Here is a 20,973-nt window from a genome sequence, read left to right as displayed (position 1 = left end):
AGTAAGAGAAAAATGAGTATCATAGAATTGCATTTGTTGGAGAAAGTTTGATCGCCCATCAAATAATTACCTGATAACCGTTAAGTCCCACCTTCTCTAAAAGCCTCTTGCAAGCAGTGATCTCATCGGAACTGACAATATGTTATTATAAGCAAAAAGTCAAGACCTTTAATGATTAGGTAAAACATATAATAGCAAAGAAGACAACCAAATTACCTCCCATCCAAAACTTCAGGTGCAAGGAGGCCAAATCTGTCTACAAATTCAGCAAAAGGTTTTCTAGTAGGATATCCAGCACAACTTATCCTGATTGCCTCCATGACACCCTAAAATGAGACGGAATATGTATGATTTTAAATAAATGCAATCAATTTAATTCAAACACAAACAATACAGACTAGCCAACACAAAAGACATAAAAAAATCATACCCCACAACGCAGTTGTTGCAGAACATTCTTATTCTCAAAGATCGCTGGCTTAAGAAGATTATTGGGTTTTACACAACGAATGTAGTGTGGCTCGGTGGAACTGAGAGTTTCAAGCAACGCTTGCAATTGTTGCTGCATAAAGTATAGAAAAGGACTTCACAGCCCACAGGACAGAAAAGAATTGCTTGCCATAAAAGGATGAAGAAACTATCAGACCTTAAAACGTGAACCTATTGAAGAGAACTTTGATGATTTAGACGAGTCCTCAGCTGAAGGTGGAAATAAACCTGCCACAAAGGAGCATTTGGAAGCACCCAAGAGTGCCTGATGTTCAGCAACAACGTAGTCTTTGTTCTTGTCCAGGAAAAATTCTGTTTGATAAGTTACCTGAAAATCACATCAAGTTTTCAGTGCATGTATCTTAGAAACATATATAGCTGTTGTTTCTTTGTTCTGAACATGGCTTTGCCTATTCTTTAATTAATATACTTTGTTTACTTATAAGAAAAAAACAGATATATAGCTGTTGCTTCTTAGGACTAAATTCTATGATCAGTACATCACTACAAAGAACGGTAAAAATAGAGCATACTTACATCACCAGCATAGTGGCAAATTGTGAAGTCACTACGTGCTAATTTTGGCTTAGCGAAGCGTTTATGATTTTTGAATGTTTGGTACAGCTTTTGGGCAAATGTTTCATGTGTTGATCTTGGAAACATACTACAGAAAACACAACTCAGCTATCTCAAAACCAAACAGGAAACAAATTAAAAGTTTCATCAAGTGATATAGAATGCAACAACAATCCACCCCATAGTACTGTACTTACCAGGCCTCATCGAGAAGAGCAATAATGCCACCTGGTTTCTGAAAATTCATTAACGAACATATAAAATATCAAAAAGAAAAGCCACACAATGATGTTACTAAGCCATCAATAAATTCAGAAAGGAAATTCAATACAATTATAGTAATAAAAACAACAGAAAAACAATAGCAGTACCAATGACAATGACGAAAGAAAAATTAACAAAACAAGATGAGAAGAAAGCTGATACAAGTGATCTTGAAGTTCAATCTTTAAAGTAAATATTAGTGGAAGCCAAGTATATATCAAAGAGAGTGAACATCTCTTTCATATTAGTTCTAACTCTCCAATAACAAACTTCATTTTTGTTAGATTTTGAACCGAGCAAACAATAATTTTTTACATAAATTTCCAAATAAGGACGGTTTCATGGCTTATATAAGAACGGTTTAAACAAGACCATAGTTGTAAAAAGTATTCCAGGAGCCTTCATCGAACATCTATCTGTGTTCGCCCCTTTACTCTTGTTCAGCACCACTCAACCCTCCTTCCAGTAGTATTCCATGACCCCTCATACCCCTGACTGGAATAAACAGTGCGCAGGATGCAGTTTTTTCATTATTTCCATCCTTCCATCAAATAGGCTCCAGCACTGGTAGGCAAGGGCAAAGTCATCATGGGTATTGACTGGGCCAAGGAACAACTGTCACTTGGGGCCCAAGAGCTTTTAAGGCACTTTGATATAAACATCAGGATGTATGGAAGGAAATACTATTACTTCAATAAAATTAAATTAAAAAAAAAGTATTAGTGCATGGAGAGGAGAATAAAGGGGACAGTTAGAACTCATAGCATTCTGCATTTTGCACACTGCTAAACTACTTGAAACAGCCTCAACCCAATGCCTAGGGATTCACTACATGAATTCATTATTAACATTTGGCTCGGTGATACCACGAAGAGAGGGGAGCTTTATGGAGAGTAATTATAGAGTTGAAATATGGTGGACTATGGGGAGGATGGTGCTCGAATGAGGTGAGCGGATCACATGGGATGGGGCTTTGGAAACAAATAAGAAGAGGCTGGACCAATCTTCACTGATACACACGTTTTGCAGTTGGGGATGGTTCCAAAATTAAATTCTAGAATGACCTATGGTGTGGAGATCGAATCCTCAAAGAAACCTACCCAACACTATATGGCATCGCCCAAAGAAAGGAGGCTTTCGTAGCAGAGCTCATGGATCTCTCTATTGGCTCTCCTCGGCAGAATATCACTTTCCTTAGAGCTGCCCAAGATTGGGAAATTGACACATTTACAGATTTCTTCAACCTTGTGTATACTTGTAGTGTGATTGGAGGAGCAGATAAGATTATGTGGTCACAATCCAGGGGGAATTTTACTGTACAGTCATACTACAGGTCCCTCTTTTGATCAATATAATTTGTTCACCGATAAAAAAAAAAAAAAAATACTACAAGTCCCTCATGACACATTCTACAAGAACATTCCCATGGGAGAACATATGGAAGACTAAGGCCCCCCTAAAAGCTTCTTTTTTTGTATGGACAGCTGCACTAGGGAAGATTCTTACCTTAGATAATCTAAGAAAACGCCGATTGACGGTATTGGATTGGTCCTATATGTGATCACCTAGAGTGGGACTTGTTTGGGTAATGCCAAGAAGGGTTGTTGACTTTTTGGCCAGCTGGCTAGGCATTCGAGGTAATTCTCAAATCACAGCAATGTGGAAGATGATACTAATTTGCCTATGGTGGTGCATATCGATGGAGAGGAATGGTCAGAGTTTTGAGGACCCTGAACGGACAATGGATGAGATTATAACTTTTTTTCTTCATACATTATTCCATTGGTCAATTGTAATAGACTTTAATGGCATGAACGTACATGATTTTTTTGTATCTTTAGACAGTCATGCATAGGTGGGGTTCTTGTATATGTCCCATGTACTAGACTTTGCATATTTTTAATAAAATTCCTATTTACTAACCAAAAAAACATTCAGCTCAGTTAAAGTCACATATTTGCTGTAGTAATCAAAAAAACATTCAGCTCAGTTAAAGTCACATATGTGCTGTACTCTTGTTTGTGTAAGTTTTAAGGTGTCTGTTTACCTTGCCAATTGCTCTTTCTTCAACCTTTTGGATAAGCAGTCTAGAAGACAGGACACTTGGCAGACAGACTTAGGACAAGATGAAGAGCATTAACTACCGCCTTAAGTAAGACCAAAGACCAACATTCAAAAACAAGGACGCAGCCCTGGTTTTGGGGCGTGCTTCACCCACTTTATGGAGGATCCGGCATAGATGCAATATTTAATCAGCATGGATTCACATTGGTGGAAACCAACACGTAAAGGAAGTTCTTTTTTCTTTTTCATAAAGTAATAATTAACTGAAAAGTGCAAAAGGAGAACAGCCTAGAACATGAAGGGTATACAAATAGAAAGACCAAAATTTAAAGAGTTAAAATTAGCGAAACGAATACGAAAAAAAACTAGCAAAACACTATGGATGGTAGAAGCACAAACCTTTTCAATAAGATCTAAAATATCTTGATTATCAACAAATTCAATGTAACTCCAATCAATTTCTTCTTTTGTATATTCTTCTTGCTCCATTTTGAAAACGTGCTGCCAATAAGATATTTGTGCATTAAAAACATATGCAATTGCACATTGACTGAAGAAATGCTAAAAAAAAAAAAGAAAATACAGATGTTCTTTACAGACAAACCTGATTGAAGTGTTGCTGAAGTTTCTCATTTGTGAGATTGATACAAAATTGCTCAAAACTGCAAATACATCCAATAACAAAAGCTAATTATAAGCTGAAATGCCCACAAGAAGCATCTAAAGCAACACTCACAATTCAGTGTCTCAACAATTTGCGAGCCCAGGGAATGGCTCAAATGAGGCATATTAGACATGTTTGTGGATACCTCAAAACGATTAGTCACAGTTGAGACTTGCTGTAATCATTTACATAACCCTAGCTTGACCTAATACACAAACTCAAAGCAATTCTTAGCACACACTCATGCAGTGCCTTCACAATCCAATTTGAGGAACTATAATCTCCCTGCTCAATTCCCCATCAGGATCCACATTAGCAGCGGTGCCACAGACCTACATGACGTTTGCTCTAATACCAGTTATAGCAACCCTAAGATTTGTTAGTCATATTTGTTCAATAATCCAAAAGAACTGGAGACCAAATTGACTGGATATGTAGAGTCTGAATGGATCAAATTCAATCAGGTCTGATTGTAGTTGATATTGAAGATACTCAGTCTAACCTTTACTTTCAGAGCCTGAAGACATTAATGGACGCTCACAGACTCTCTTTTACACCAGGAGAGAGAGAAAAAATCTCCCATCAAGTTCAATTGGAGAACTACTCTTTCAATTATGAAAATATAAGGCATACCGGCTAAGCACCTGTTAGTCTTGAAACTCTCAAACCCATAGATATCCAGCACCCCAATTAAGGACTTTGACTCAGGGTCTTGACCAATTGAACTATTAATCTTATCCACAAGCCTGCAAAACAAATAAGGGTTTGTTGTTCAATTATAGTTCAAATTTGATCAAATAACTGATAATATTAAGGAAGACGCACACTGAATAATCTTCAAAATATACTGCTTGGTGAGTAAAGCTTACCAGTCAAACAACCTCGCATAGACAATTTTAGCCAAAGCATCTCGACTAACAGCTGCATATTCTGGATCCAGACATTTCGTGATGGTTTCATCACGGGTTACAATTACACGTTTGCAAAGAGAATCTTCTAGCGCCTTTGCATCACACCTGTACAGAATATGTGAATTAGTAGGCTGCTCTCTCTTATTATAAAATATGAAGTACAAAGTTATCAATCAATGCATCTTCTAAACTGTGAAAGTTTGTCAATGAAATTGCTTAGTTACATGAAAAGCTCAGCAGCAGTATTTAGATGGAACCAAGATTTGTCATCTTTGGGTGTGGATGAGTCTATTTCCTTCCCTTTTGCAAATTCAATGTTCCCAAGATGCAGAATTGCAGCCACAACTCGAAATATTGCATCCTGGAAAGGGGTAATAAACAAAGAGAAACAAGATTTCTCAAGTAGCAGTTATACTTGAAGGACGTTACCGTCCAACTGAACAAATTTCCTATGCAATACCTGCTCATCAGCAATTATTCCAACAACCTCCATTGCTCTCCTTGTTGCTATATATTCCTTCGAATCATCAACCCCATCCAACTCATAGCAATCTGATTGATTTAGATAATGAAATGTTCTTGGGTTTCCCAACTTGTACCTCCGAACATCCTGTGAAATGTATATGACAAGAGAAGTGAGAGATGTTTGGAAGCTAGAAAAGTGCAGTTGGTGATTTAGATATGTAACAAGGAAAAGCTGAATGCATTCTTGCTTCTGCTTTGTGGTTGCTTGGATATCTTGAACTATAGAACTTCTAAAATTGTTGAAATTGGGACCAAAAAACCTATTCACCCTCCTCTAGGTGTATTTTTCTGTCTGTCCTAAATTTAAACAATTTTTGTGGCCATTGACATATCCGAAACTTAAAACTGGTGATGAGCAGGTAAGTGGAAATTCTAAGACTAATGTTGAACATGGTGGAGAAATAACCTCCTAAAATGTCAGAAGAACTGGCTACCCCATACAAGTTAGAGGCTTTAAGTTATTCAGCTGGTGATGACCCTGATACAGCTTCATTGGATCAGAATCCTTCAGGTAAAAGTGTTGGGAATCCAGTTGAAGTTGGAAGCGAAAACAAAAGGACCAAGAAGAAGAATGGTAGAACAGGTTGTTGGGAAAGTCCTGTGACAACCAAGTCCCCCAGGGCAGGTTTGGAAGTAAGATGAGATATAAAATTCTCATCTCATCTCATCTCATCATTACAACTTTTTCAAATTCCCACACAAAATAATAATAATATTAAAAAATAATAATTTAAACTTTTATCTCAAACTCAAAATTCTCATCTTACTTCCAAACCTGCCCTTTTAAAAAGGTGTATCACAGTCCCTCCCCCCGCCCCCCCCCCCCCCCCCCCCCAACAGCGGGCAAAATGAACAGACAAATCCTTTTTTGGCCAGTTCACAGCGAATACAGAAACATAAAAGATATAAATAATCCGCATGTATCATTCCTGATCTTTTCCATGAAGCTGAATTGGTGAAGCAATTGAATAACCATTACCTCAGGTGGTGCCGCACAAAGCATGTAGAAACAGTGATAATTTCTCTCAGGATCAGACAACTGGCAAACACGCGATCTTTCCAGCAAATAAGTTCTTATAGCAGCTCCTGAGATTCTCCCCTTACTGTCAAATTGAATCTCCACAAACTTTCCAAAGCGACTACAACATTGAGAACATGGACATAAGGATGGAACCCTTGAAAATAAAAGCTATTACATTAACTTTGCAGTCTACACATGTTCAATATTTCATCCTACCTCGAGTTATTGTTTCTAACAGTCTTTGCATTACCGAATGCTTCCAGAACAGGATTGGACTGTAAATCAGAGAAAAAACACCATAAATTCATGCATACTACAGATGATGGTCGCAACAGTGAGAAGATTTCTGGCCAAGAATTTTAAAACTTAACATCAGATTTATTCTTTAATAACTAACAGAAATTATATAAGAAAAATGCAACATCAGATCTTACTACTTTTACCAGCTTGCCAGAAAACTGAGATTCTAGAATTTGTTTACCTCCAGCACTTGCTGTTCAACAGTCCTCCCCTCAGAAACAGCTCTCCCTCCCATGTAAGCGAGGTATGCCATGAGTTGTTTTGTGCTTTCTGTTTTACCAGCCCCACTTTCACCACTAACCAATATTGACTGACTTATTCCCTCATTAATCATAAGTCTGAATTCACATAAAAGGAATGCTAAAATTAACGGGCAAGTAAAGGGATGACATGAACAATTTACGATGAGAAAGTGAAAGATTACCTGTATGCATCATCTGCAACAGCAAAAGGATGTGGACTCAACTCACCAAAGGCTGCCCCTTTATATTGCGCCATCATATGGCTATCATAAAGATGAGGCAGTCTTATAAAAGGGTTCACAGCAATCAATATATTCCCTGTGTAAGTCTGAAGTCACCGGAAAGTGTATTAACTTCAGAAAGTGCTGAAGATGTGTAGAAACAAAATAGATGCCCCCCCCCCCCCCCCCCCCCCCCCCAAAAAAAAAAAAAATAAAAGACACCCATCAAAACGTATATACATCACAGATTTACAAATGTATATAAGTACAAATGAAAATTATTCAACCAACCAACCCTTCTCAACCCTCCCCCTTTCCGACAGCCCCAATTCAGGGAAAACAACTATTTAAGAAACTCTCTTTTATGGGACTCTATCTTTAAATACTCACGTATATCTCATTGATATCATATCTTGATCTTAAATTTTCAAGGACTCCTGGTTCATGCAAATAAGCCAACTTTGTCATATCATCCACTCCACATGGTGGAGCTTCAGCATCTTTGGGATACACATTGGAAGCTTTAACAACCACCTGCAGTTTTCCACATAAATAATGGCAGGGCAAGTAAGCAAAATCATTGCACACAAAAAATGGAAAACTATATAATTAATCAACAATATCTATATTTTTTTTTAATAGAAAATAAATCCAAATAAAACTTCAACAGTTTATTTCTTAATATATAAATGGATCATCATGCATAGGTGATGCTCTTGTAAACACCCTGTGTACTTGGGCTATTGCCTATACCTATTATCAATAAAATTTTGTTTGCCGATCAACAAAAGAAATTCTTAATATAAAATGGAAATAGAATAGACATTATGATAACAACATATGAAGAATTATCGTTCAGCATATGACAAAATTTCCTGAAGTGATATGTGCAGTAAAACCATAGATAAGTATAACACAAAGCACTCACCTTTTTCCCTGAAGTGCAAAGGACCTTAATTTCTTCACCATTAACCTCCACAACTTCACCATCTATCCAAGTTACATCAGGATCCTCCACCCAAACAAGAGCCCCAACCACAAGACTCATAGCACCAGCCTGAAAAGCAAAGAGTATCAAAGCCTAACATATCACATGAATTGCATAATCATATTTCATCCATGAAAATGATTTATGATCATCATCCACACACACAAGCATGCAACAATGATTTTTTTCCATCCATGATGTAACGGTTGAGATGTGAGGCTAAAAAAATTTCTGTATTTCCATGATACAACAGAGAAATTTTAACAAAGAAAAAAAGAAAATATTATGTACATGGCACCCAAAAAAATAGTGAACAATTCCAAAAAAAATTTTTTTTTTTTTTTTTGATAAGTAATATGATATTTCATTGATAAAAGGATAGGCATAGCCCAAGTACACTAGAGGTATACAAAAGCATACACCTTTTTAAGAACTAGTAACAGTTACAAGAAAATCATGAAAACTAAGCCCATTTAAATCCAACCCCATAGCCCACATAAATAGAGCCTTCCAAAAGAAACTCCTAAACTCTTCCAAGGAACGTTCATGGTCCTCAAAGAGTCTCTCATTACGTTCACTCCAAATACACCAAAGAATACAAATAGGGGCCATTTTCCAAACAGCTGCGATCTGTGGTGTCCCAGTAATACCTCTCCAGCATGCCAGAAGATCAACCACCCGGCCTGGCATCACCATGCTATTTCCATCTTGCTGAAAAAGTAGTTCCACATGTCTCTAGCATACTCACAGTGTAAAAGTAGATGATCCACCGTTTCCCCACTCTTCTGACACATACAACACCAATCCGTGATAACAAGGCCCCTTCTCCTCAGATTATCATTAGTCAGTATCTTGCCTAAGGCTGCTGTCCAAACAAAAAAGGCAGCCTTTGTTGGTGCTTTAGTCCTCCAAATGTTCTTCCAGGGGAAAGAATGTCCTTGTTGCCCAGTAATAGAATTATAAAACGAGCGTACTGTGAATTTTCCTTTCCTCGAAGGTCTCCAAATCATCACATCTTCAGTTGTGGCAGCAATAGGAATGTTATACAGCAAATTAAAAAAATCCACCAGCATGTTCACTTCCCAGTCGTGTACCTCCCTATTTAGGCTGATATTCCACTCTTGTGAACCTTGTATGGTTACCCTCAAATCAGCTACCATGGCATCTGGATCCCTTGCAATACTGTAAATAGCAGGATAAGCCTCCTGCAACACTGTGTCACCCACCCAACAATCCTTCCAAAAGCGTATCCTTCTTCCATCCCCCAAGCTCAATCGAGTATTACTAGCAAAAGAATCCCATCCTTTCCGTATGAACTTCCACAACCCCACTCCATAGGACCCCCTTCCCTCTTTTGTACACCAACTCCCCATTTCACAACCATATTTCAAATCTATCACCCCTTTCCATAAGGCTCCACTCTCATTGTTATATCGCCAAAGCCATTTTCCTAATAAAGACCTATTAAGAATCATCACATTCCTAACCCCCAATCCGCCATCTCTCAAGGAAATGCACACCTTATCCCAGCCCACTAAATGAAACTTAAACTCCTCTCCTATTCCACTCCATAAAAAATCACGTTGAAGTTTTTCCATTCTACATGCAATGCTAGCAGGAAGAGGGAATAGAGACAAATAGTACGTAGGAAGATTTGAGAAAGTGCTCTTAATAAGAGTGAGCCGCCCCCTTTTGGATAAATATAACCTTTTCCAACCAGCCAACCTACGCTCAAATTTTTCCAAAACCCCATCCCAAATAGACTTAGCTTTGAAAGAAGCCCCCAATGGGAGCCCAAGATACTTCATCGGCAAGAAAGAGACCACGCATCCCAATATGTTAGCCAATCTGCTCATGTTACTTACATCCCCTACTGCGACCATTTCTGTCTTATCAAGATTAATCTTCAATCCGGAAATAGCTTCAAAACAAAGTAGAATGGCCTTCAATGATTGAATATGTCCAACATTTGCCTCACACAATAGCAAGGTATCATCTGCAAATAAAAGGTGAGAAATAATAGTTTGGCTATGTGAATCCCCCACAGAGAAACCAGAGAAGAACCCTCCTCCTACAGCCGCCGTCACCATTTTACTCAGAGCCTCCATGACTACTACAAATAAAAGTGGTGATAATGGATCTCCTTGACGTAGCCCTCGCGAACTATTAAAGAAGCCCACTGGTTCTCCATTTACCAATACCGAGAAGCATGCCGTTGACACACAATGCCCTATCCACTTCCTCCATCTTTCCCCAAACCCACATCTACTCAACATGTACAACAGAAAGTCCCAGTTAACATGATCGTATGCCTTTTCCATGTCTAGCTTACAAAGTATACCTGGAATTCCTGATCTGATTCTGCTGTCCAAACATTCATTGGCAATGAGAACCGAATCTATTATTTGTCTCCCCCTAATAAAGGCATTTTGCGATTTAGAGATAATCTTTTCCATTACCGTGCTCATTCTATTTGCCAACACCTTCGACAATATCTTATATACACTGCCAACAAGACTGATCGGTCTGAAATCTTGTACCTCTATTGCCCCAGCTTTTTTAGGGACTAAGGCAATAAAAGTAGCATTTAGGCTTTTTTCAAATTTGCCATGAGTGAAAAATTCCTGGAAAACCCACATAACATCTTCTCTCACCACCTCCCAACAAGTTTGGAAAAAAGCCATGTTAAAACCATCCGGGCCTGGAGCTTTATCTTTATTCATTTTCCTAAGAACTTTATGTACTTCTTCCTCTTCAAAAGGTCTCTCCAACCACACCCTACTAACTTGGTCAATACTCTCAAAAGTTAGGCCATCCACCTTAGGTCTCCAAACAATAGGTTCTGACAATAAGTTTTCAAAATGTGCAGCTACATATTCCTTCATTTCCGCCTGATCTGACGAGGTAATACCATCAATATTCAGAGACTCAATGGTATTGAACCTCCTATGTGCATTAGCTACGCGATGGAAAAACTTGGTGCATTTATCCCCCTCCCGAAGCCATAACGCCCTTGACTTTTGCCTCCATGAAATCTCCTCCAATAAGGTAAGTCTTTCGAGTTCAGTTACTACTTGCTCTTTTCGATTGATCTCATCACCTACTCCCTCCAAACTTTGTAATTCTTGAAGTAAGCAATTTTTCTGGTTAGTTATTTCACCAAACTCCTGCTCATTCCATGTCTTCAAATCCTTCTTCAAAGCTTTCAATTTTCCAGCCAACACCTTACTCGGATTACCCTCAAATACATAAGAATTCCACCAATTTCTAACCAAATCCACAAACCCCTCCTTTTTTAGCCACATGTTTTCAAACTTAAAAGGCCTCTTACCCCCTTGCACTCCACCCCCATCTAGTAAAACAGGAAAATGGTCAGAACATAACCTCTGGAGCCTCTTCTGGGTCAGATCTGGAAATTGCATCTCCCACGAAGGCGAAATAAGAAACCTGTCCAATCTTGACCAAGTGTGATTATTAGACCAAGTGTACTCCCCTCCCATCAGAGGAATATCCATAAGGCCTAGTTCAAAGATAAAGTCCGAAAACTCCACCATTGCTGAATTTTGAAGTCCCCCCCCCCCCCCCCCCCGGATCTTTCGGTAGGGAATCTTGTTACATTAAAATCCCCACCAATGCACCATGGGACCTCCCACCAAGAATTAAGTCCAGCCAGCTCATCCCACAACCTTTTCCTCTCCCTATCCAAATTAGGCCCATAAACCCCAGCGAATGCCCATACAAACCCATCTTCCAAATTTTTAAAGGAACACCCCACTGCATACTCCCCCATAAACTCATCAGTACACTCCACAACCCTCTTATCCCACATAACCAAAATACCTCCCGAGGCCCCTTTCGATGGTAAATATATCCATCCTACATATTGACAACTCCAAATGCTTCTAATAATTCTTCTACTAATGATTTTCAACTTTGTTTCCTGCAAACAAATGACGTCCGCCTTCCATTGCCTTAACAAAGCCCTTATACAAAGACGTTTATTCGACTCATTCAACCCCCTAACGTTCCAACTCAGAATTTTTGGCTTCATTTACAAACTGCTCCAGCCCTTCCCTTATTTCTGCCCCTACTCGCACTTCCCTCCTTTCCTTCATAATTTATAGACCACATCAAGCGTTTCAGCTCCCTATCTCTTTTTGACCCTACTCCCTGATGTCCTGCTGCAATGGCTGTAATCAAAGCTTTAAATTGCTCTTCATACCCCTCACAAGATATTCCCAAACAGCTTTGAAGGTCCTCAACCTTTTTTAAAAGCCAGTCAGTGGAAATATTAGGGGGAATCACATTTAAAGGTGTGGGATCCTCTCCTACAGCCTCCTCCTCCTCTGTTGGAATACTAGTAGGATCATACAACATCAACATCCCTTCCTCCTTAGCTGAAGAGCACCCTCCCTCCACCTCTTCCACTGTTTTTTCTTGTATCCCCTCACACGGCACCCCCAAGCCCTCTAGTTTCTCACCAGACTGCACTACAGGTAAAAACACCTGCTCTAATGGTTCAGAACAAGTCACTGAAATGTTCTGTACAAACCCACTCGATGAAGACCCTCCCTGGACAGCTCCCAAACCCTTGCTGAAAAGAATGGGCTCAATCCCGTTGCTTAAAGCCTCCATTTCATTTTCCGGCGACTGTACTACCACCGGCGGGACCTCACCTGAGCCGCCGCACGTGGTCGATCGGTTCTGTGCCAGAACCACCCCAAGACTCGGCCCTAGAGGTACTGTATCGGACTCCCCATACAGACCCTCAATCTCGGCCCCCTCCCTTTCCGGCGACTGTACGACCACCGGCAGGACTTCGCCTGAGCCACCTTCCACCATCGGCCGGTTCTGTGCCAGAGCCACCCCAGGACCCGGCCCTATAGGTGCCATATCGGCTTCAATGGTCAGACCCGAAACACACTGTTTCGGGTCTTTTACACGCCAGTTCAGGCCTGAGTTTTTACTCGGGCCCAGCCCATGCACACCCTTGCCCAGGCCCAGCCCGTGAACCACACCTTTGCCCTTTGGATCTTCCTCTCCCCCCTGGCCCACTTGTATCTGTTTTCCAGCCCCCATCTCATTCTGTCCCTGCTTTCCAATCCGTGGGCCACAGCCCACTATCTGGCCTAACTCTATTTCAACCCCTTTATTCTCCTCAGCACACCGTAACAGCCTACTTAAGTTGACTTGCAAAGCATCAACCTGACACTTTATCTCCTGTAAAGCACTCAACACCGTTTCCTCATTCATACTAGCTCTACTAGCTTCCCCCTTAGCCTGCAACCCATCCTTTAGCAGACCTACCCCTCCTCTAGCACCTGCCATAGTCTCAGAGTGATGTGACCCCCTGACTGTAGCTTGGAGCACCTCCCTGTAAGACCTGTAAGAAGAGCTTTGTGGTGGCTGTGAAGTTGCACCACCAGTACAGCCAGCTTCCCTCAGTGCCTCCACCATTTTCCTCCACCCCCTTCCTTCCTTATCCTCTGGAATAAACAAGAAATTCCGATATCCACCCCCCCCATATTCCATCAGCTCTAAAAAACTTCCTCTAGAATTAGTACGTTTCTGTGCAACATACCCCCTATCACCTTCTCTATGCCCAGAAAAAAACTCCTTCCTACCAGCTTTCAAGCAATCCTCTAGAGCTTTTAAGAACCACCTTCCCGTGCCTATCCTCAGTCTAACCTTTTTCACCACCTTCCAACCTTTTTCAGTAAGATGAACCCAACTTCCATCCCTTACTACCTCAAAAATCTTAGATTCAATCGCCACCCGTTTCCTCATAACTCCACTAATCTACTAACTCTCCTCTATAATCACCAAAGCTTCACCAGAATGGAATAGTTTTCATCCTCAGGGTTTTGGTTGTACGGAGAGAACAAAAGGTTTTTCCCTTCTCTCTTTCTTTCCATTCCAAAAATATAAAGAAAGAGGAGAAAAAGATACCAAATCCATCATCAGCAATGACTTTGATTTACTTAAATGCTATTTGGTGTATTGATGCATATTTGAGACAAATTCCACTACAGAAAAGATAGTCCAAAGCCATATTCTCTTTTCCCTTTTTGATAAGTTCCTATTAATTTCAAATAATTTAATTGATTTTCTCTTTTTAAAATATCCATCAAGTGGTCTACCACATCCGGCACCCACCTCAATCCGATTCTAGGGTGGTGCCCTTGGTCGCCGCCCATCTCCACCAACCAAGGCCAAAGCCTATTTCACCTGCAAAGGCCTTCCCGTTCTATAAATAGTGTGGAAGCCATCCACTCCACCGCATTGCTTGAGACCATATTCTCTTTTCCTTTTGATAAGTAAGATAAGAAAAGACAGTCCGAAGCCATATTCTCGTTTCATTTCTTCTTCCTAAATAGGTGTTACCTTTTGTATACCATCTTGTATACTTGGGCTATGCCTATTCTTATTCATACAATTGTTTAATAAGCAAGGGATCAAAATGCAGCTGTTTGTGATTCTTACGGCAGCAGCAACAATAAGGTTGAATGGAATGTTATCTTCAAAAGGGGTGTTAATGATTGGGAAGTGGATGAAGTTCAGGCATTGCTGGTTAAACTTTACAACTAAAAGTTGGTGCTTGAAAGGGAGGATAACATGGTATGGACTTCTGCTGGAAATGCTAAGTTTTCAGTTTCATCCTATTACAGAGTTTTGTCAAGTCATAGTAGTTGTGTTTCCCGTGGAAAAGTATATGGAAAGTGAAAGTTCCTCCCAAGGTTGCTTTTTCTGTTGGGTGGCTTCTTTGGGCAAAGTCTTGACAACTGATAATCTTAGAAGGAGAGGATTGTTTATTACTGACTGGTGTGTCATGTGCAAAAGGGATAGAGAATCAGTAAATCATCTTTTCCTTCACTGTGAAGCGACTAGATTCTTGTGGGATGAGGTTCTGAGCTGGACAGGTTTACATTGGGTAATGCCCAAAGATGTGGTGGATTTATTGGTAGGGTGGAAGGGTTTGAAGGGCTGCAAGAAGGACGCGTGTGTTTGGAAGATGGAAGATGATTCCACCTTGTCTTATATGGTGCTTATGGATTGAAAGAAATGGGAGATGTTTCAAAGATAAAGAACGCTCTTTGGAAGAACTTAGGGTTTTTTTCTTGAGTTCTTTGGGTTTTTGGGCTAAAGCTTATGAAATGGTGGATAATTATCTGAACCTGTTTTAGTTTTCTGGGTTTGTTTTCTTTTTGTTTCTGGAAGTTGTAGGTTTATTTTATCCTTTATATACCTCCTGTGTACTTGGGCTTATGCCTATTTCTTCAATAAAATTATTAATTATAAAAAAAAATTATTAAAAAAGAAAGATAAAATATTATTAATAACTGCAACGGGCAAAGTTATGGCCAAAGTTCTTGCAAATAGAATGAAATTGGCTTACCAAAGATCATTTCCAATTCTCAAAATGCATTTGTTGACAGAAGGCAAATACCTGACTCGGTCTTCATAGCATAGAAACTTATTTTTTTTTATAAGTGGCATAGAAACTTATTTTTCAATACTTGACTCCATTGGTCGATTGTAATTGATTTTCATGACATGACCTTCCATGAATTCCTTGTATCACGAAACTAGCACACTTAGTGTTGCTCTTGTATATGTCCTGAATACTTGGGCTCTTTCCTACTCTTTTGATCAATAAAAAATTGTTTGCTGATAAAAAAAAAAAAAAACTTGACTTGGTCCTCATCACCAATGAAGATATAAGGAAAGTGGATAGAGATCAGATTGCCCAATGTATCTCTATAGTACTCCTATGGGTTTCTTCAGCAGCTGGTGAGGTCTACAACAAGATGACCCCTTAACCCCTTTGCTTTTTGTTATTGTTATGAAGGCATTGAGCAGGATGATTTCTGCTACATGGCAGAAAGAGTTGCCCTTAGGATTTCATGTAAATGCAAGGAATGGATTGGGGCTCATCTCCGACACTTTTTTTTTTGATAAGTTCATCTCCGACACTTGTGCCGTTTATTCCTATGCTTTAAAGAAATTTCTGCTTTGAAGATGAATTTGGACAAGTCTGAATGGCTTCCGGTTGGTAGGGAAAAGAATATAGCTAGTTATACTTTCTTGGATGTAGGAACTTCACCTTCCCCTTGGGAGCTCCCTTCAAAACCCAAGCTATTTGGGATGGTGTAATTGAGAATATGGAACAGTGCTTGGCAGTTTGGAAACAATTGTACTTGTTAAAGGGTGGTAGAAGCAAATTGATCAAGAGCAAATTATCCAACTTGCCTACCTACTATACATCGTCAAGTGTATAAGGCAAGAACCGTAAGTTAAGCAAATGTATGAGGTGAGAACTGTGAATCCTAGTTCTGTCCAGTTTTACAAGTTTTCTTTAGTATGATTCTCTTTTTCACAGAGATATTCAGATTGCCAGCCACCATTTTACATACCATTCAAAACAAAGTGGAGTCCCCTAAGTCCAATATAAATGCCTCAATTTAACGCAGCATTGTTCAGAATATGGTATCTTATCAAGAGTTGCTCACGATGAAGATTGGTGGTGACCAAAACGTAGTAATGTAAAATTCAGTAATTAAGCAGAAAATTGACACAGCCCGAACGCATACAGTACAAACGTTGTTATATGGATAAAAACAAATCAATCTTGCATATATAATTAACAAATCCTCAATAATGGGAAAAACAGGCTATTTGTCATGAATCTAATATGAAAAACTAAACCAAAAATTATCCACAAGGCCCCAACCCATGCAGCAGTAAAATACATAAAAACACAAGTGAGGAATGCTTCAGCGATAAAGAATGCATGTAAGCAATATCAATGGGATACAAAAATAAGTTATACAGAAATCCACTGGATTAATTGGGTTGTATGATAAGTAGGACAAAATACTCCTTTCATATTTTGAACCTACCATTGAGCTTCTCAAAGAGTAGTGACTGAGGTTAAGGATTTTCAGTACTAATTTGGTAAGAGTGAAACTGTACCCGGATGCACAGAATAAACATAATCTAAGAATTTTACGAAATATTGACTGAAATGGGAGAATTTGGGGTACTCTTAGTATGAAAATCAAATCCATCAGTATGGAAAGCAACCAAATCATAAAGTTGGAGGGAGTGCTCAAATTACATGCAACCAAACACGACTTAATTGTTATTCATTGACTGATTTAGCATGGTCATAAATAGATTGCATCATCCTTGCTAGCCAACTTTGAGGATCTATCAGCACAAAGCCCTAGAGATTATCAATACGAAACACATTGTCAAATTGAGTCATAAAACTTCAAATTCTTATCAATCGTAATATTCTTAAACCAAATCCTGCTTTCTTTTTGCCATCTACGTTATAAGATCGCCGCCGACTTAGTAAAGACCCAAGTTGGACTAGTTAGCTGCTGCTAAGGAAATCAAATCAAAATAAGCACCACCAAAACGGAAAAACAAATCTGAATCTAATCAAAACAGAACGAGATAAATAAATCAAAACTAAAAAGTACGCAGGAAAACATTCATAAATCCACATCAGCTTCAACTTAAGCACAGATCAGTCATCAAGATCCTAAGCCAATACTGACCACAATTTTATCAACAGTTTTTATTGAGCAAGTAATCATATATAACTATTAAAACGCAGAACTTGAAACATAAAGGAAAAGCCCAAATATATCAGAAAAAATACCATTTTCACAGAGAACGATCAGATCAGAAACTCGGGTTGCTTGTGGATCTACTCCCACTTCCTTCAACAACGTTCATTCAATTCAGCAACCAGAATTCTTCAACTTCTTTCACTTTTCTTTTAGTACAACTTGAAATGATATACGTTTCCAACAATAAAAAAGAATTCAAAAAATCCTATATGAACATGAAAAAATAATAATAATGATAACGATAAGAATGCGAAGCTTAAAGCCCAGATTTTTCTGAAAAAGAGATTTAAGCCTCTCCTCCTCTGCTCTGGCAGAAGAAGTGTTCTTTCTTGTTCTTGGTTTCTTTGTTCCCTCCCACGCCTCCTATGGCTTTCTGGTCTTACAAAAAAATCAAGCTTGTTAATCAAGAAAATTAAAACGTTCAGAGACTTGATGAGATTCCGGGACTACCCTCGACATTTGGCTTTAATTACGGAACTTTAGTGACAACTCGGACATCGTCAACTATGAACAAAGGTTGTCACTTGTCTGTCTGTCCGTGTCTGAACCTTTACAAACTCAAAATGCTAAGGCGGTAAGTAAACTATGGTCCAAACATATAAAGTTATCCTTTCCTTTTGAGCTTTACTCTCTGTATTTTACGTCTATTTAATATATATAAAATAAATAAATTTATACAATTCAAGACAAAAAAATATCTATTTTTTAATAATAAATTTTATTTTTTTTTTCAAAATTTACATATCTGATAGCTGTATATAGCATTATTCTATAAAAAAAATTTATCTTAAAATATATTTGGTTTAATTTACAAATTAATCAGCAAAATTAATAATTTTGACAGTCATTCATTCTCAAATTATGGAAATATTATATGTACTTTTTATTCTCTTAAAATGATAAAATTACTCAAAAAACTCTCAAAAAGGCAAAACACCCTATTTAATTTTAAAAACAAATGTTAGAAGAAACACTAGTATTTTTAAATAAAATATTTTTCCAGTTTTTCTTAATTTTTTATTTTTTTAATTCCTATTTTCTTATGTTTTTTAGTTTTTCTTATTGATTTTCAATGTTTTAAGTTTTCTTTTACCTTGTGAGTATTTTGTATTCTTTCATTTTTATCAAGGGTATTATGATCAAATCTTGATGAAGAGGTAAATTAAAATATTTTGATAATTAAAGGGGTGATTAGCAAAATTAATTGACTCGGTTGGGATCAGAATGGACTTTTAACTCATATCATCTCATCATTATAACTTTCACAAATTTTCACATAAATATAACAAAGAAATTAATTTATTCAAATTATAAAATAATAATAATATTAAAAATATATATTATAATTATATTTTATTCAACTTTCATATTAACTCATCTCATCTCATATTTATAAATTGTTTCAATATTTTGTGAAATAAGAGATGCTCACATACAGATAAATAATACCACATTGAGTAGGACAATAGTGTAATATATAATAATCTAATATAAGAAACTTTGTCCTCCCAATTCGTTTTATCGATTTAGAATAGAATAAAAATCATCAAAATATCTCAATTTCCTTTTGTAGAATAAATACATACTATCAATTATAAATAAAAAATAAAAATGCTTCCTATGAAGACAAATCTTGTTGAGAAAATACAAATAATATCCTCAAATTACCATTCAATTTACAACCCACTCCTCAATCATTACAAAATTGCAATGTACTCCTATTTTAAAAAAGTTGTCAAAAAAACCTTCATTAAAAATTTAAAACTGACAAAGAAAATTTGAAAAAGAAAAAAGAAAAGCCCACAACCATGACATGTTCATACTCTTATTATGAAAAATGATATTTATAATCATGAAGTATACAAATACAATGCAATTATTTAAAAAAAAATAAGTAAACGTAAGATCTATATAAAAAAATTAATTTTTAATAATAGATTTTATTTTTTTCAAAACGATTATGAAACACTTATGTACTTTATAATTATATTTAGCATTACTATTTTTTTATTATTATTATTTTATTTTATTTTCACTTCTTTTAATTTAAAATGGCTGTTGTTTTTAAAATTCTATGGCAATACTTTAAAAAAAATAGGGGTACATTTTTTAAATTAATATGTAGTTTAAAAAAAGATAGATGGTGGTACCCTTGCAATTGTTGGTAAAAGTGTGGGCACTGTGGAAAAGAAAATGACTTATTTAGATTTTAAAATTTATTTTATCCATTTGATAATTCTTGATAATAAATAAGAACGGAGAAATGGGAGAGGAGCGGCGTCGACGACGCTGACAGGGGATATCAAATAAATAATTTTAAAAACAATTTCCAACCAGCCAATAACAGGGGTGCGTGCGTTTTACGAGAGTGGGCTTGGACACAAAGTTATGACACTTGTGACTTGTGCGTGAGCACGTTCTTTACTTCTAAACGCGTCATTTGGCACCCCCACCCCCACCGAGTAGATGCCATGGAAGAGCCATTTATTTTTAATTAATAATTCTATTTATTATTGTTACTCGACGGAGAAGAAAATTACAAATATTTACGGTCAGGATCGAGGAAACCATGTTCGGTGCGATGGTGGGCGTCGGATTGTGATGATGGTTGTAGTTCTGGAAAAAGTTGGATTTACGTCACGTGATAAGACGGACGGGTGCAGTCACCCGCCTTAATAGACGGAATCAAGCCTCTGCTAAAAAGGATAAGCAAAGTGTGTTAACTTGTGGTACTTTTGTAACGTGCATGCACTTTCTATCTGTTTTTTTATTAATGTAGAAATCATCCAAAATTTCATGCACTAGATGCCAAGCTGTACTGGGTTTTAGGATTTAATTAGTATGGAAACTGAGATGCAATGGGTTTCTTTCTTCAGATTAACTTAGTTTAATCAGTTGCTAAATTTGGACAGTCATCTAGCTCCTAGGACCAAGTTTAATCAACTCTATATATATATATATATATGTCGTATGCTACATATAAACATGGGATACCCAAATGCCATACAGTCTCTTTAAAAAAAAATAAGATCTAATATTAAAAAATTAACTTTTTCATATAAATCCC

The 20,973-nt window shown here is 37.6% G+C and overlaps 1 protein-coding gene across 1 annotated transcript in view; it reads right to left on the bottom strand.

The window, feature by feature from the left end:
* The window catches only part of LOC122305418 (myosin-6-like), a 41,705-nt gene extending 23,414 nt beyond the window's left edge, over window positions 1-18,291 (bottom strand). The window contains exons 1-19 of the mRNA XM_043117958.1: window positions 17,936-18,291; window positions 8,206-8,334; window positions 7,668-7,811; window positions 7,239-7,384; window positions 6,996-7,152; window positions 6,731-6,789; window positions 6,473-6,632; window positions 5,429-5,578; window positions 5,193-5,329; window positions 4,927-5,073; window positions 4,702-4,803; window positions 3,998-4,055; window positions 3,793-3,894; window positions 1,263-1,300; window positions 1,027-1,153; window positions 647-817; window positions 431-562; window positions 217-326; window positions 71-131 (exon numbers count right to left, since the gene is read on the bottom strand). Coding sequence (XP_042973892.1) covers window positions 71-131; window positions 217-326; window positions 431-562; window positions 647-817; window positions 1,027-1,153; window positions 1,263-1,300; window positions 3,793-3,894; window positions 3,998-4,055; window positions 4,702-4,803; window positions 4,927-5,073; window positions 5,193-5,329; window positions 5,429-5,578; window positions 6,473-6,632; window positions 6,731-6,789; window positions 6,996-7,152; window positions 7,239-7,384; window positions 7,668-7,811; window positions 8,206-8,334; window positions 17,936-17,938 — 2,133 coding nt within the window. The 5' untranslated portion in view covers window positions 17,939-18,291. The remainder of the gene's footprint in view (window positions 1-70; window positions 132-216; window positions 327-430; window positions 563-646; window positions 818-1,026; window positions 1,154-1,262; window positions 1,301-3,792; window positions 3,895-3,997; window positions 4,056-4,701; window positions 4,804-4,926; window positions 5,074-5,192; window positions 5,330-5,428; window positions 5,579-6,472; window positions 6,633-6,730; window positions 6,790-6,995; window positions 7,153-7,238; window positions 7,385-7,667; window positions 7,812-8,205; window positions 8,335-17,935) is intronic.
* Window positions 18,292-20,973: the final 2,682 nt, after the last annotated feature.

Source organism: Carya illinoinensis, chromosome 3 (genome assembly GCF_018687715.1).
Source record: "Carya illinoinensis cultivar Pawnee chromosome 3, C.illinoinensisPawnee_v1, whole genome shotgun sequence".
Classification (NCBI taxonomy): domain Eukaryota; kingdom Viridiplantae; phylum Streptophyta; class Magnoliopsida; order Fagales; family Juglandaceae; genus Carya; species Carya illinoinensis.
The sequence above is the reverse complement of the archived record's forward strand: the minus strand, read 5'-3'. Positions and strand labels throughout refer to the sequence as shown.